The sequence below is a fragment of the Triturus cristatus genome, chromosome 1_2 (assembly GCF_964204655.1).
Source record: "Triturus cristatus chromosome 1_2, aTriCri1.1, whole genome shotgun sequence".
In the NCBI taxonomy this organism is placed as follows: domain Eukaryota; kingdom Metazoa; phylum Chordata; class Amphibia; order Caudata; family Salamandridae; genus Triturus; species Triturus cristatus.
This window is the reverse complement of record NC_140580.1, coordinates 535,140,076-535,156,754: the sequence shown is the minus strand read 5'-3', so window position 1 is coordinate 535,156,754 and position 16,679 is coordinate 535,140,076. Positions and strand designations below refer to the sequence as shown.

Here is a 16,679-nt window from a genome sequence, read left to right as displayed (position 1 = left end):
TGAGCCACAAGGCAAAAACATGTCGATGGTAATAGTGGTGATGGGGTACTAGATCCCCTTGTCCCCACATTTCCTTTTTAACACCAAGTGTCATGTCTAGTGAATAAATAGGATTTAGGATGCCACATTGGACACTTTAATCACGGGTCCATTCTAAATTAGAAGTGCCTCCCTTTGTCCAGGTGTGGGCATGTCCTCCATCAAACCAGGATTTTGGAGAGTGTGGGTTGTCCTATGATGAAGCATGACACCTGGAGGTGTGTGAGGACAATTTGTTACAAGTTTGTGCATGTCTAACACTCCTACTGAGTAGTGTTGAGAGGGATACATTAACGTATTTGGAAATGATACTTGGGTAGCTTATCTTGCGTACATATATTATGTTGGACGCTAGCTCACCCTTGAGACCCCATAGCCTCTAGTTCCATACTCTGGGCACCTCCCAGAGGTGTGTGTTTATGTATAAATATTGCAACATCAGGGTACTATTTTCAAATCTCTTTGTTCAAAACATAGGCTATAATACAGCTGCATCAAATCTGCAACTGCACAGTTTTTTCCACCAATTATTATTAATGCAAAAACAATCCCAGCTCTTTTTTTCATAACTGTTACCCGATCGCTTTTCCACACAATATCCTAAACCACTTGCAAAGGGCCCAAACCTGAACCAGTAAAGGTGCCTGCAGCCTACTGAAAGCCCTGTTTTAGCTGTACCATCATGGACAAAGAGTTTCAAGTCTACAAACAACGTACCTGTAAATTTATTGACTCCCGCCTCCGCAGCAACATCTGAGAGCGCCAGAATGCCTTTCGATAAATCACTTGCAGCTTCATCCATTTCAATCAAGGCGTGAGGGCCAACATTACCATTAGCATAGTTCGCAATGTAGATGGAATATCTACCAGATCCCTGCGAGAAAAGAGAAAGAGATATGAGAAGACACAGGACTCACCGTCAGCTTCATGGTGAAAAAAGATTTAACAAGATAAACATATAAAGGGCTTATTTACAAGCCCCTTGCACCGCTGGTGCGTCATTTTTAATATGGAAAAAAGTGACATACCGGCAGCACAATCGGCTTGTAAATAAGTGGTGCGTCACTTTTTCCCATATTAAAAGTGACGCACCGCACCGGTGGTCCATGGGGCTTGTAAATAAGCCCCATAGAATTTAAACTTAATGTACTTAGTATGTCAAATCACTAACTTGAGCCTTCTGTCATGAAGAAAAAGCATTCCAAGAATACCACTGGTGTGTGATGATGCACCAGCAGCCATCTTACATTTTCATTTTTCTTTTGGCATACCATTCTTTTGAATTTACCATTTCAAAAACGCAGACGAAAGTACTCATCTGGTAACTAAAATGCACAGGACGCCACAGAAATTAAGTGAAACGAGTGGCCAGTAAGCAGTGTATGCAGCTGCCAGGCCCTTGTAAAAGCAACAAAAAAATGTGATGACAAAAAATGTGTGGGCAGAGAATAGGTGGTAGGTAGAGCTTCAAGTCTGGGGGGATGGTGGGTGGAGAGGAAAGAGAGAGTTGGGTAGAAAAACAAAGCAGAGAGCTGGGATGGGATCTGTGAGATAATTGAATGAATCAGGGGACTGCAGGTGGAGGGGCAAGACGGGGAGAGTGGGAATGGAGACAGGAAATTGATGCACTTCCTGGAAGTGCTAAACATGAATGATTAGTAAATCATTTCCTTATGTCAGCACTTGAAGCAGTGGAAGGATACAACTCATTCAATCAGAAACCACAGTAAAAAATAGAATACTCCAAAGGTGGAACAAACACAACAATAGGGATGGAATCCAATCAATAAAGAGCATTGAACTAAGGTTGACAAGAAAGACATACCGTCATGAGCGAATGGCTGACTTAAAGACCGCAATAAGTGTATGTTACAATATGGCATACAATCCTATCAAATTTTTCCTCTCAATGATTGACACATCATTAAAGCCTCTTATTGAGGTCGTAATTGTGTTATATAAATTCAACTTTCATTCACTTCATTTTAAACTTCAATTTCTCAGATTCAAAGAACCCAAAATATTTCAAAACTCAAAGTTTCAACATTATCTGTTTTTGGAAAAAAATGTATAAATACTTTTAGGAGTTCAAAAGAAAAGATTATTTGTCAGCACCTATAATAATTTTAACGGCACCAGGAAAAAATGAGCCAAAATAATGTCTGCCTTATTTTTCTATTTTTATTTCCACTTGTTGAAATAAAACATAGGAACAGACACATATGAGTTTTAAATATGCTGGCATTATTTGCTAAAAAAACGAATTAAAATCTTTCGTAATGATCAACAAACAATCCACAATATACAAATTAGTTGTTACTATTTTGTACACATATCTAACTTACAAAACAATTTGCATAATCAAATACATTTTAATGCCATCTTAGGGGACCCTGGATATGGTTCAAAGAGATCAGTGAATATGGATATCTGATGAAATGCAATAATTCATCTATTCACTTATTTTTTGCCAAAAATACCCATGAATAAAGGGAATCCTTAGAGTATAGCCTAAGGTATTTTTACTTTCCATCTGGATGTCTGCTTTAGTTCAGAAGAAAATGATCTAAGTATACCCTAAATAGGTTGAGTCCAATAGAGTGGTATTTACCTACTCTGGTGTGGAAAGGTGGCCAATGATGAAGCATGCCACAATAAGTTGCAGGTGAGTCGACCTTTCCAAAATCTTTTAGATTCCTTCAGGAGACACACAAAGAGGACAATTAATTAATACACAAAATACTTCAGTACTGAGCACCAGGTGTGAAAAATATGTATTTTTCCTGCTGCTCCCATGATATGATCCTAGCTATGTCCCACAGCACACCACCCATTATGCCGTAGTCCATGTTTAAAGTCAGCTTTTGTTAGTTTGCCTCTAGTTTCATTCCAGCAAACATTTTAGTTGAGTGTCTTTAAAATAAATAAGTGCATGTAGGTAAGTAGGGAAAGGCAGGTCCCAGAAGGTGACTTCATACTTGCAGTCATTTTAGGGTGAATCTAGAATTAATTTAAAAAACATGTATCCCACAGTTCCAACTTTTAAAAATAATTGCAAAATACATTTTAGATTTGTTTACTGGCTGCCCTAATCCTGAAAACTCGAAATTGTTTTATATGTTGTCACCTCTAAAGAAACTGCAAATACTTCTGATACAGAGAAGACCATATGAAACTGCAGCTACACCACCCGGTGCACCCCACAACATGTCCCTCGCTGGGGGCTATGGGAGGAGGACCATGGCCCCTACAGCCCCACTTGTTCCTGGGTGCTGTTTCCCACAGCAATGCTCCCACCCAGCGGAAACAGCTTTTCTTTTGCTCCCACCGAGTGGGAGCAATTCTGTGTTTTTCCCTGCCCGAAAATGGGTGTAGTAAAAACGTTTTGTGCTCCCACCCAGGGGTCCAGCTTTCTGCATCCGCCGGGTTGGAGGACATTAGAATTTCTCTGCCTGTGCTCTCGGGCAGGAAAAAGATGGTGTCCTGGGGGTTGGGGCCCTGGGACACCATTCCTGAGTCTGCCTCAGGGGAATGATCTTGGGAGGGGGTGGCGCGCACCCCCTCCAATTAATAAAAATAATCAGACCTGTGACCGCCGGGGGATTCTACTGATTTTATTATAAGGGGTGTGCGGTCCAAGGTCTGGTAGAGCCTCAGGGAAGGGGGCTTCACGCCACCCTCCCCCTACAATAATTTTGGTCCCAGGGGAAGGGGTCCCTGGGGCTCGCACCCCTTCCCAAAATAAACACATCTGTCACTCACATGGGGCTGCTCCCACCAGGTTTTTGGGAGGGTGCGAGTTATAGTAACCGTAGGGCACGAGTTATGGTTACTAGAGATAACTATAACTGGTGAATTTCAGTGTTTTTTTTGGTTGAACACATTACTATGGCAGTAAAACTTTCACCTTACTACAACGTCACTTTAACTTTCTTTTCTGCGAATCTCTAGGTTTTTTTGATGTAAAGTAATATTTTATTACCATATATAAAGCCAAATATGTAAAGTTAGACCCTTGCTGCACCTTATTACCCGGGGCCAAAATCTACATTATTTCAATTACAGAGGGGGGGGGGGCAATTGCCCCTCCTCCCCAAGCCATAAGAGGCGCTGGGGACCCCATCTCCCAGGGCCAAATACTTTACTATTAGAGGACGGGGGCCTCCCCAAGCCCAAATGTATCCCACAGTTCCAACTTTTAAAAATAATTGCAAAATACATTTTAGATTTGTTTACTGGCAGCCCTAATCCTGAAAACTCGAAATTGTTTTATATGTTGTCAGCTCTAAAGAAACTGCAAATACTTCTGATACAGAGAAGACCATATGAAACTGCAGCTACACCACCCAGTGCACCCCACAACATGTCCCTCGCTGGGGGCTATGGGAGGAGGACCATGGCCCCTACAGCCCCACTTGTTCCTGGGTGCTGTTTCCCACAGCAATGCTCCCACCCAGCGGAAACAGCTTTTCTTTTGCTCCCACCGAGTGGGAGCAATTCTGTGTTTTTCCCTGCCCGAAAATGGGTGTAGGAAAAACGTTTTGTGCTCCCACCCAGGGGTCCAGCTTTCTGCATCCGCCGGGTTGGAGGACATTAGAATTTCTCTGCCTGTGCTCTCGGGCAGGAAAAAGATGGTGTCCCGGGGGTTGGGGCCCTGGGACACCATTCCTGAGTCTGCCTCAGGGGAATGATCTTGGGAGGGGGTGGCGCGCACCCCCTCCAATTAATAAAAATAATCAGACCTGTGACCGCCGGGGGATTCTATTGATTTTATTATAAGGGGTGTGCGGTCCAAGGTCTGGTAGAGCCTCAGGGAAGGGGGCTTCACGCCACCCTCCCCCTACAATAATTTTGGTCCCAGGGGAAGGGGTCCCTGGGGCTCGCACCCCTTCCCAAAATAAACACATCTGTCACTCACATGGGGCTGCTCCCACCAGGTTTTTGGGAGGGTGCGAGTTATAGTAACCGTAGGGCACGAGTTATGGTTACTAGAGATAACTATAACTGGTGAATTTCAGTGTTTTTTTTGGTTGAACACATTACTATGGCAGTAAAACTTTCACCTTACTACAACGTCACTTTAACTTTCTTTTCTGCGAATCTCTAGGTTTTTTTGATGTAAAGTAATATTTTATTACCATCTATAAAGCCAAATATGTAAAGTTAGACCCTTGCTGCACCTTATTACCCGGGGCCAAAATCTACATTATTTCAATTACAGAGGGGGGGGGGGGGCAATTGCCCCTCCTCCCCAAGCCATAAGAGGCGCTGGGGACCCCATCTCCCAGGGCCAAATACTTTACTATTAGAGGACGGGGGCCTCCCCAAGCCCAAATGGACCCCAGGGACACCATCCCCTCGGGCCGAAAATAAAATAGGGGGCTGTGGCCTCAGTCATCTCCCGCACTTGAGCCTGTATTGAGCCCACTCTGCACGAGCAGCTACTTTTGCTTGCTTCCGACAGGCGAGAATAATCACAGTTTCCCTGCACGCAAGAGCACTGTACACTATTACACACTATGCAACTCCATTCTATGACACTGCAATGTATGCCACTCCACTCTACGCCCCTCCAGTATACACTACTCCACGCCACGCTATTCCACTCTATGCCACGCTACAGTATGCTAATGCAGTCCAAGCTATTCTACAGTATAATAGTCCACTCTGCACCACCCCACTCTATGCTACTATGCTATTCCGCTCTTCAACACTCCAATGCGGTTTGCCACCCTCCACTATATGCTACTGCGCTCTAAGACACCCCACTCTAATGTGTGACCCTCCACTCTATGGCACTTCCCTCTACGGCACTCCATTGCTCCAATATACTCCACTCCACTCTACGATACTTCATTGTATGCAATTGCACTCTACATCACTACACTGTATCTCCCTCCAGTCTACACCACTCCACTGCACGCCATTCATTTCTACCCAGCTCTACTGTACGTTATTCTACACTACTGCACCACTCCACTGCACAACAGTACACTCTACCATACTCCACTCTATGCTACTTCCCACCACTCCACTGTGCACTATTCAACTCCATTGTACCCCCACTCTAGACTACGCCACTCCACTATACTCCACTACATGCCAGTCCACTATACGCTCTTTCACTGTACACAACTACACTCTACTGCAGTACACTTCATGTTATTCCACTGTATGCCACCTCTCTCTACCCATCTCCACTCTACGTCACTCCACTGTATGGTATCCCACTGTAGGCTTCTGCACTCTACACCACCACACTGTACATTCCTCCACTCTACGCTATTCCACCCCACTCTAGGCTATTCCACTGTATGCCACTCCTTATCACTACACTGTATGGCACTCCACTGTACACTACTCAAGCATGTCATTTGAAACGTCACCAGTGATGCCATGAATGATGTCGATGCCATAGAACATGTTAAGAGTGATGTAATACGTGAGGTCATAAGCAGTATATGGCAGAGGCACTATAGCTGGTGAATTTTTGTGGTCATTTGAGTTCAAACACGTTAAGTGAATATATATTTATATATATTCGTTTTTAATGTAAAAATCATGAATAAGCTCTATCTTTCAGGCTCCAGGCCACAGATTCTAATCACAATAACAAAAAGGTGAGGTGTGTGTGAATGTGGGAGAGAGATACATATTGACCCCAGGTTCTACTAAGAGCATGATAGAGCAGAGGGTTACGGCATTACTGCAGAGATTTGTGTATAACCTATCTGCCACAGTTCCCTAGTCTACTGAGACCGTTCTTTCCCACCAATGCACTGGCAAAGTGCCACATGCTCTGGTCAGTTTTTGAAACTGCAAGGTTCGCACATTTTGTAAAAAGATTTAAAGATCAACAATCTATGCATACAAAATCAAATAAAAATATGTTTAGATATCAGTTCAGTGTGTAGTTGGACCAAATTCTTTACATATGAAGTTACCTGTAGCTGAGAGGACAAAAAATAATAAAGGAATATTTTGCTTTTTCACGCACAACTCTGACCCCACCCAAGACTCACTGGGGCATAGTAACAAGCCAGGTGATAAAATTATCGCCGCATTAGCGGCAGAAGAAAACGGCGATAATGGGCTTGATAATATGCTCTATGGAATTCCAATTGAAGCCCATGTTAGATGTCCTTCACATCTAATATGGGTTTCAATTGGAATTCCACAGAGCATATTATCAAGCCCATTATCGCCGTTTTAGTGGGCAGTTTTCTGCCGCTAAAGCGGCAATAATTTTATCGCCTGGCTTGTTAATATGCCCCACTGACCTCTGTCCCTGTACCACATTGGGCCCTAGTCTCTCAGGAGACATGCCATTGTGAATTGGCCCCAAAACATCAAATGCGGGAATATTCATATACCGTTAGTGCAACTAAAACTGAGTGTGCCTTGTTTACAGTTTTACTAACAGGTATTTGTACGTTTCGGCTCGATTCACAAAGACATGTAGGAGTACGTAAAAGAGTCCTTCTGCAGGGGCACTTCCCGTGCGCATATGTGCTTTCCTGACTTGAGCCCAATGCATCTCGGTGCACCCGCCTTGATGATACGTCTTTTCTTCTACAGGTGAAAAGCAGGATGGTAACATGTTTATCCTTTCTTCTCTTGGTACCTTGTTTTGGGAGACAAGATAGTCCTGTGAAATCTGAAACACAGTCTGTACTTGTGCTGCCATCAGAGCATTACTTGTTTGCTTTGTTGTTCTTCAAGCCGGCTGGATGGCAGCGCGCCCAGAGTTATAATGGTATTTAGTCTACACCGGTCCATGCCACCATTTATTTCAGATTTGTTTAGGTTCTGCCTGAGCGGAGCGAAGAACTGTGGCTAACTCTGAGGGAAGACGGGTTATCTGTCATATGCCAAGCTCTGTCATGGCCGAGAAGAGACACAGCAAGCCGGAGTTTCGGATGTATTTTTTTTCTTAATGTAAATTTACTAAATGAGATGGGCAGAGCGCAGCATCCCTGATAATTGGATACAACATAAACAAGTGCGGAAGTGGCAAGGAGACAAGCACATTATGTGGAAACAATGCAGTGACGGATTACATCCTGCTGCGCCCTCTTGGTATGAATACACTAAGGCTTAGGTCTGAGGGTAGCACAGGTGCCCCCTGGCGGTCACAGCATCACAGAACAGAACTGTACCACACTGGCCACTGAAGCAATCTGTCAAGCAAAAGAAGGGACTGCAATTTAATGTTGATATCAAAGCCATCATGACATGCAGATGCAATGCTTATAACCGCATAACATTTAGACCAACAATTAACAGCATCTAAAAGCACTATGGGCCACATGCATCAACCTTTTTTCCGGTCGCAATCGGCCCGTTTGCGAATGGAAAAAGGCCATTACTGATGCATTAACCCATTTACATTTGCAAATTAGGTTATCACAATTTTTTGCGATTACCTAAATTACGAATGCATTTAGGGAATTGTAATTTGCGATGCCTCAGGGCTTTCCTAAACGCAAACTGTGCATTTAGGAAACACTAATTACCATCAGCTAATTACAGTCTCAATAGAGGGAAATGTGAAGCACTACTCATATATCACACACCGCTACCAGGGCTTGCCTAGATGTCCGTCCTATCCAAGGGATGCCCATGAGTCTACAGTTCTTGAGCATCAATATTTATTATGCTCTCATATGGATCGGGGAAGTTATCCTGGGCCCACTTGTGAGCAAAATCAAAAATGATTTTGCACCCTAGACTCTTCTCAATTTATCTGTGTGGGGCAGGGTCCAGATGGCCAAAATGATGACCACACCCAGGTACAGTTATGCTTTAGGAATGCTCCCATTACTGGTACAAGGACCAAAATTAGCCCAGATCTAAACATACACATACATTTGGGTCAGGAGGAAACCCAGCTAAATGGCTCAGAAACTGTCAGCGTATGCTACGTCCGGATTCATCCACTTCCCTCACAGGTCAACATATCACTCAGTGCACCCCTTAACACAGAAGGCCTGCTTCCTACCAGGAACACAAGAACCACCACAATGGGTGGGAATTGAACGAGACATCTTCCGGTTCAATGTCCTCTATGTATACGAAGAAAACACTGCCCCATGAATAGACAGCCTGATACTCCAATCCTTGTTTACTGCTTGCAAGCTAGCCTGAAAGTTCATCTTTGCTCACTGTAAATCTGGCACAAAGCAGGTACACAAATTGGTTGGAAGTGCCTAACTTGGTCTACGTGGATTCATAGCACGGTACGCACATTTGACCACTTCTACAACGATAGTGCAAGCATGCCATTCTGTGACATATGCACAGTTGTTATTGTATGTGACTCATACTACTGGCAGTATTGCCAACACGTTCATTGTCTGAGGAGCTCCACTGGAGCTCAACTGGAGACTCTCACCTCTGCAAACTTCACCCGTCGTGTTGTATCTCTGCAAGTGAGGCAGATATAAAGGAGCAGAGCCCGGTATATACAGTGCCCTGGCTGCAGAATAATTTTGCCGGCAGCTCCTCCCAAGACAGCCAACAGCACCAAACCAAGGCCACTTTAAAGCAACATTCGGCTTGTTTTGCAGGAACAATATTTTTTTGTTTAAGAGATTCCACTGACTTGGGTACCGCCACATGATCCACCATAGGGAAACTGCAATGCAGGAATGATTATTAAAACAAGGGACTATGAAGAATATAAACCATTCAAGAAGTCACATGCAAGCACTGCAAAATGTTGGCTTGAATACCGCTATAGAGTGGCATATCTCAAAATAACAACAACCAAACGTTGCCAACGAGATAAGGAATTTAGATGCACTAAGTGGCCAGATAGGAGTGTCTGCATGCTACCTAACTTTTGATGTCCACCTCATTTTGTTGAAATAACCCTCAAGGTAACCCAGAAAGCATGTCACTGCTTAGGGCTTTAGGGTATCCTCACTTATTTCGAACTGTTCTGCTCTCATAATTACAGTGTTCTGTGCCAATCTCAAAAGTAAACCTTTGAATCCACCTTCTCCTCCCAACTTTAGAGACATTACTATAAGTAGTTATGAATATATATGCTCTGCTACCTTTGCTTTACATATAAGTATGGTTTACCAACTATTTTGGATCATATTTAAGGAAGGCACTAACATCCTAACCACCCTCCTTATCTGCATTACTGCCCATTTCTTAAGGCAGAGGCTTGCTGTGTTCTGTATGGCAGTGCAGCCACCAGCTTTCAGCACATGTCATGCAGATGGAAATGGCTTCAGACAGGCTGTCCAATTAAAGGGAGTCTTGTCTATTTCCACTGACGCCCGTCCGTCGAAGACAACCATCGTGACCATTGCTGTCCTAGTCAGAAAATACTTGCAGAATGTCCCACACACGCTGGGAAAAATATTGAGCATGTTAGGGTCATTTGCTAAGTAAGGCTTGGAAAAACACACCTACTTTGGAGAGAGGACACAAGTAAGGAACGTATGTGACAGTCAGTGCTTAATTTGTAAAAGAATAAGTGCCAGGGCCCTAGTCAGCGGTACACTGGAGCTTGCACCATCCATACGCCCTGCCACCTCTGCCAGTAACAGTACCAACACAACTACTAAACGTCACACTCTTACAAGTGTGACGATTCATGTTATTCCAGACCCCAAAAGCTATAAGAATAGTTTGGGTGGCAGGTATCGGTCATTGTAATGTATATTGAATTAATAAACAGCTGTTGTTGTGCTCTTACCTAAATTAGACAAACAGTGCCACCCTTTGTCAGACAGTAATAAGCACCAGTGCTGACAATTAAGTGCCGGAGCCGAGCACCAGAAACCACCAGTTCAAATTAAGCACTGGTGACAGTACAGCATTACATCCTGTCTTCAATGAAGGCAACTAAAATAACATGCCCATCAACGCTGCAAAAACTGAGCTGACATTCCCTTTGTGGGCGGTTTGTACGCACCGCTCTCAAGTGGAAAGCCTCAGTACTGGTGTGGTAAATATTTCATTACCGGTACTATTTTTTATGCGGTAAAGTCTAGTAAGAATAACTCAGTAAATATAAGAGGCAGAATCCGTGGTATTAGAGGTTCTAAAAGGCTTTATTCCTATACAAAGGAATGCAATTCGAATTGCAGGCTTTCTATTCCATCACCACGAAAGTTCAGGAAGGAAGGGCATACATTATTGACAGATAAGCAGTTTTATAGAAAATGCATTACAGTGAAACAGATGCAAGAGGCGTAACAGCTGATAATACAGATAAAATGTGCATACGTAACTAAAAGAGGCGGATATATGGGCGTAATTTAATAAACGTCATCATACATGATGTCACAAGTGGGTGGATCCATAAAAGAATCCTGCAATGTCAGCAGAAATATTTGGCAGAGATGCGCGCGCAGCCGCATGACGTGTGATTGACGTGCAACTAGAGGGTGAAGGGGACTTGACATTTAGCTCTACATGTGGAGACAGAAGTCTGGGGGTCATGTCAACCTAATCCCAAATCATATCTAATATCCTATGTTTAAAGAACTGTGTTATCCAAAAGGAAAGGTTTCTAGGGTAGAATCTATTCTATACTGACTGTTAGTGCGTGTACAAGCGTCTAAGTGTCTACATGAGATGCGAGGGGGTAGGAATATTCCATGGTAACGGGGGCTATGAATTACTTGCATGAGGACAGCGAGGCCTGGCCCCTTGCACGGTAGCTGGAGGAATGTTTACCTAAACTACTAGACAGGAATGCATCGGATGAGGAGCGGAGTAGATAATCTTGAAGGTGAAATACAGTTTTTGGCAGGCAATAGGCTGGATCAGGCACCGTTAGCCGCGCAGGGAGTAGGACAAAGTTCATGGATACAGATGCAGGCTCAGACTGGAGCTTTCAGAGGCAGAAGGCAGGAAAAGGCTTGATGACAGAATTCTGGGCCTACTCGCCTGAATCTGTAAAATGTGGAAAGTGAACCACATAAAGTCGGTGGCCTTTCATACTTAGGAATGGAATATCTGACCCATTCATGGCGGATCTGAAAGAGGACATGTTGACGGTGGACGCACATACATTTGCGTCTTCAAAACTGGAACTGGAGGGAACATACATGTACTTATAGCATGCACATGGAGCCGTTGGGGTCTACGATAGGGGACATAACTGATCACAAAATTCATATTTCCTCATTCCCTCCTTGTCCCCTACGGACCCTCAGGAGATATCGATCTTCATCAATCCATCGATCTGTTCATATAGCATCATTTGTTCTTCTTTCTTTTTCCGGGATCTTGAACGAAAACTTGGATGTGGGATACACGATGTGGTACACAGACCACAAATCGCTGGCCCACATTGTAGACATAAGCAGCAACTGAATAGTATGAGAAAGCCAATACCTAGGAAGGATAGGATTCTCCATCCCCAGGCTGACAACACGCCCCAGAACCAACCGGACCAAGTCCAGGTGCCTGGACTCTGGTGTATCTGGCTTATAATCTTATGAAGGCGGGTTATGGCTTTATATACTGACGGCGAATTTTCTGGTATGAAAATGCAGCAACTTGATCCGATGACCCTACAAGCTCCGCCCCTATCGGCCAGGATGACGTCAAGGACAAGACGATTTTGAAGCACAACAATCCGCATAGCAGACTGCTCTTCTGTTAAATTGCCTAAGGCGGAAGTAGTCTCGTTCACTACTGCTTCAAGGGTTCTGGTTAATCTACGTATCAGCTTACTATTAGTGACTGTACCTATATAGGGAAAGAAACCTTTATTGAAATCTGTGTATTTCTCCCATGCTGTTTCAGTGTAATCGACAATTGGGAGATCTCTCTGCTGTCTATTGTGTACTAAATGGGTATTTCTATGATAATCAGGAGGAGCTAGGAAAACAGGTGGTAGAAGGAATGCTATGTAACAGGTACCATCCCAATCTAGAGGTAGACGTATATATGCGGTCTGGCCACATATAAAATAGGAATGGCGAGAAGCTCTAAATGTAGACTTGCCTTGATCACTGAATTTTATTACAGTGATGCATTTACTATGGCCCATGTGTATGGAACCATTCTTTCTTACACATAATTCCCCTTTTACTGGGAATACTGACATGGCGGGCAAGATTGGTGTAGCTTCAGATTCAACGTTCAGGATCATGAGGTTAAGTGTAAAATTACCTAATCCATATACTTCATTTTCTAAATCAGTTCCTGTTCTTTTGGGAAGTCCCTCCTTGTTAGGGTAGCAGACTTTAAGCAAAACTAGGTTCAGGTTTCCCCATACCCAGTTGTCTTGATAAACTGCGGAATTTGAATCTAGGGAATTAATCAAACTAAACCATGCTCCACAGGAGCCATTGTGTGTGAACGGATATGGAAAGAGGGGCAAAACTCCCTTATAGTTCTGATAGGGAGGGAGTCGGCCACATATCCAACAATTTGTGGCATTGCTGGTCTGATGGGAATGATGTAACATACTAATGAATGTGTTGTTGCGCAGCGCAAATCTATAGGACAACTCATGCGGAGGTAATTCACTAAAAGAATGTTCTGCAGTTACATTGTAAGCACGCTTAAGAATAAGGTAATACATGTGCAATAGTATGCTGAAAATGATGATCAGAAGACTTAGAAAAAACAAAATTAATAATGTTACTATGCAGTGACTACGAAGTGATTTACAATACGCATGCTTTTTAAGCTGCATCTGTTGATTTCTTTCTCTATTCCGGTCTAGAGGATACATGTCAGAGACAAATTCAACCGATTCACCTTGGAGAGGACTTAAACAATCAAATTGTCTGACTTGCTAGACCTTAATTTTAGTTTGTAAAGTTCAGTGTTTGTTAATTCAGCCAAGGGGAGCTTTGAGTCTGTCTGTGAGGGAATGCAGGGCTGAGCGTTCACACTAGATGGTAGTCCATAAAATTTCTTGATATGACTCGAGTGCAACCACCCTTTACGTCCCTCAATCTTCACGGCTGTCCTTGTAGTTAGTAGAACCAATTTTGGCGATGTCCATCTAGGCTCCAGTTGGGTCTTTCGGTCAAAATTCCTGACCAAAACCAGGTCGCCAGGAACCACGTCATGGGGCTTCACCTCAGTATTGTCGGGAAAAGCTGCGGCTACCTGTGAACGACAAGATTGTAGTGCAGACATCAAGGAAGCCAGGTAATCTGTCAGCATATTACAGTCAACATCAGTGATTTTGCGAGGTATAGGCGTCCCCCACATATTTGGTGGTCTACCGAAGATCACCTCGTATGGGGATAGCCCTGTTCGAGAATGTGCTACCATTCTCATGTAAAAGAGCGCAACTGGTAAGGCTACTATCCAATCGACACCTTTTTCTCTACATATTTTGGACAATCTAATTTTCAGAGTTTGATTATGGCGTTCCACGAGACCTGCTGCCTCGGGATGTCGGACACAGTGAAATTTCCATTGGTAGCCTAACAAAAGGGAAACGTGTTTCATTAATTCGGATGAGAATGGCTGGCCGTTATCTGAGTAGACAACACGTGGTAAACCGTACCGTGGGAAGAATTCTCGAACTAACTGTTTGGCAGTAGTCGGGGCAGTGTAATCTGAAACCGGGTAGGCTTCTGTCCAACGGGAAAGAGCACAGACAACTACGAGAACATATTTGAATCCTCGACATCGTTCCATCTGGATATAATCCATCTGGAGGACTTCAAAAGCATGATCGGGAGATTGAAATCCACCCTGCTCTACGGAGATGCTTTTACCTGGATTAAACTGACAACATATCATACAGGTACGAACTTTTTGTTTAGCTGCTGCTCGCAAGTGTTTGTTGAACCAAATGTGTTGAATGCTGTCTAGCATAGCTTTTTCTCCTAGGTGCGCTGGACTATGTATTGTGTTAATGATGACTTGAACCATGGAGTCGGGAAGAAACCATATAGATTTTTCCTTCGTCATCCATCCTTGATCTGTTTGGATCCCTCCTAATTCAGTCCATTTCTTTATTTCTTCTGGTGTAGCATGTGTCTGTATGTCAATTACATCAAGGGCGGGATCCTTAACTGTCATGCAACGTGTTGGTGTCGGAACTATTGTCTTTGTCATGTCAGTTGTGTGAGTCTGATTCTGAGCAGTCTGTTTAGCTGTTCTGTCAGCTAGGTCATTACCCTGAGAAATGATATCGGTAACTTTTGTGTGGGCTTTGCATTTCATAATCGATATTGCAGTAGGTAGATGAATCGCGTCTAATAGGGCTTGAATGAGGGGTCCGTGTTGGATGTGGGCACCGTGAGAAGTTAAATAACCTCTCTCTCGCCACAGTACGCCGAAGTCATGGACGACTCCGAATGCATAACGTGAATCTGTGTATATGTTGACTTTCTTATTTTTGGCTTGAATACAGGCTTGTGTCAGAGCGATGAGCTCTGCTGCTTGAGCTGACAAAGTGTTAATACAATTTGTTTCAATGACTTCAGTGTCTGTTGTGACTGCGTAAGCGGCCACTAACTCTCCTGTACTTGTTCTCATACATGACCCGTCTACATACAATGTCAAGTCTGGATCTGACAAAGGGATATCTGTCAAGTCTTGTCTGGGTTTCGTCGTGATAGTAATGACTTCGACACAATCATGTGCCAATGGATCTGTTCCGCCCACTGGTAACAGTGTGGCAGGATTTAACGTATTACAACGTCTGATTTCTATGTGTGGCTGAAACAATGTTAATTCGTAACCCGTGAGTCTCGCTATAGTCAAGTGTTGTGTTTGTGTGCGGTTCAAGAGAACCTCTACTGCATGTGGTACTTGTACTGTCAATTGGTGTCCTAACACTATGGCATCGCTTTGTCTGATAGCTAAAGCTGTTGCTGCCACCGATTTCAGGCACGCAGGAAGAGCCTGAGCTACTGGATCTAATGTACTAGAGAAATAAGCACATGGTTTGTGTGATCCTGCTTGTTCCTGAGTGAGTACTGACAAGGCAGTACCTTCGCGTTCTGTAACAAAAAGTGTAAACTGTTTACTGTAACATGGTGTTGGTAAAACAGGTGCTTGGCATAAAGCTTTCTTTAAGCTTTCAAAGGCGTGTGTATGTTCTTGAGTCCAAGGAAGGACAGTCGATGTGGCTGCCTCCTGTGTTGTCAACTGGATGAGTGGTTTTGCTAGAAATGCATATTGAGGGATCCACTGCCTACAGTATGAAGTGAGGCCTATAAAAGCCCGCACCTCCTTTTGTGTCTTGGGTGCTGACATGTTAGCAATTAACTGGATGCGGTCGGATGTAAGCTGCCTTCCCTCCTTGGACAGCGAGTGCCCAAGGTAAACAACTCGCTGGACACAGAATTGCAGCTTAGAAGGGGACACCTTGTGCCCCTTGTCGGCCAGAAATTTTAAAACCGTCAGTGACGCTTTTTCACATTCATGTTCACTTCGGGCGGTGATCAGCAGATCATCGACATATTGAAGCAAGGCAGTGTTAGCTGGCATGTGGATACTGTCAAGTTCTCGTTTCAGTGCTTGGCTATAGATGCTGGGGCTTTCTGTAAATCCTTGAGGTGCGCGTGTGAATTTAAAACTTCGTCCATTTAAACTGAATCCGAACAGATATTGACTTTCCGGATCTATTGGGACGCTAAAGAAAGCATTCTTGAGATCAATTACAGTGAAGAACGTTGCTTCTGAGTCAA

General features: G+C 43.7%; 1 protein-coding gene across 2 annotated transcripts in view; it reads right to left on the bottom strand.

The window, feature by feature from the left end:
* Positions 1–16,679, bottom strand: part of CRTAC1 (cartilage acidic protein 1) — a 1,509,269-nt gene that overhangs the window by 702,545 nt on the left and 790,045 nt on the right. For both annotated transcript variants that reach the window (XM_085606339.1, XM_085606342.1), the window contains exon 5: positions 757–913. In XM_085606339.1, coding sequence (XP_085462465.1) covers positions 757–913 — 157 coding nt within the window. The remainder of the gene's footprint in view (positions 1–756; positions 914–16,679) is intronic.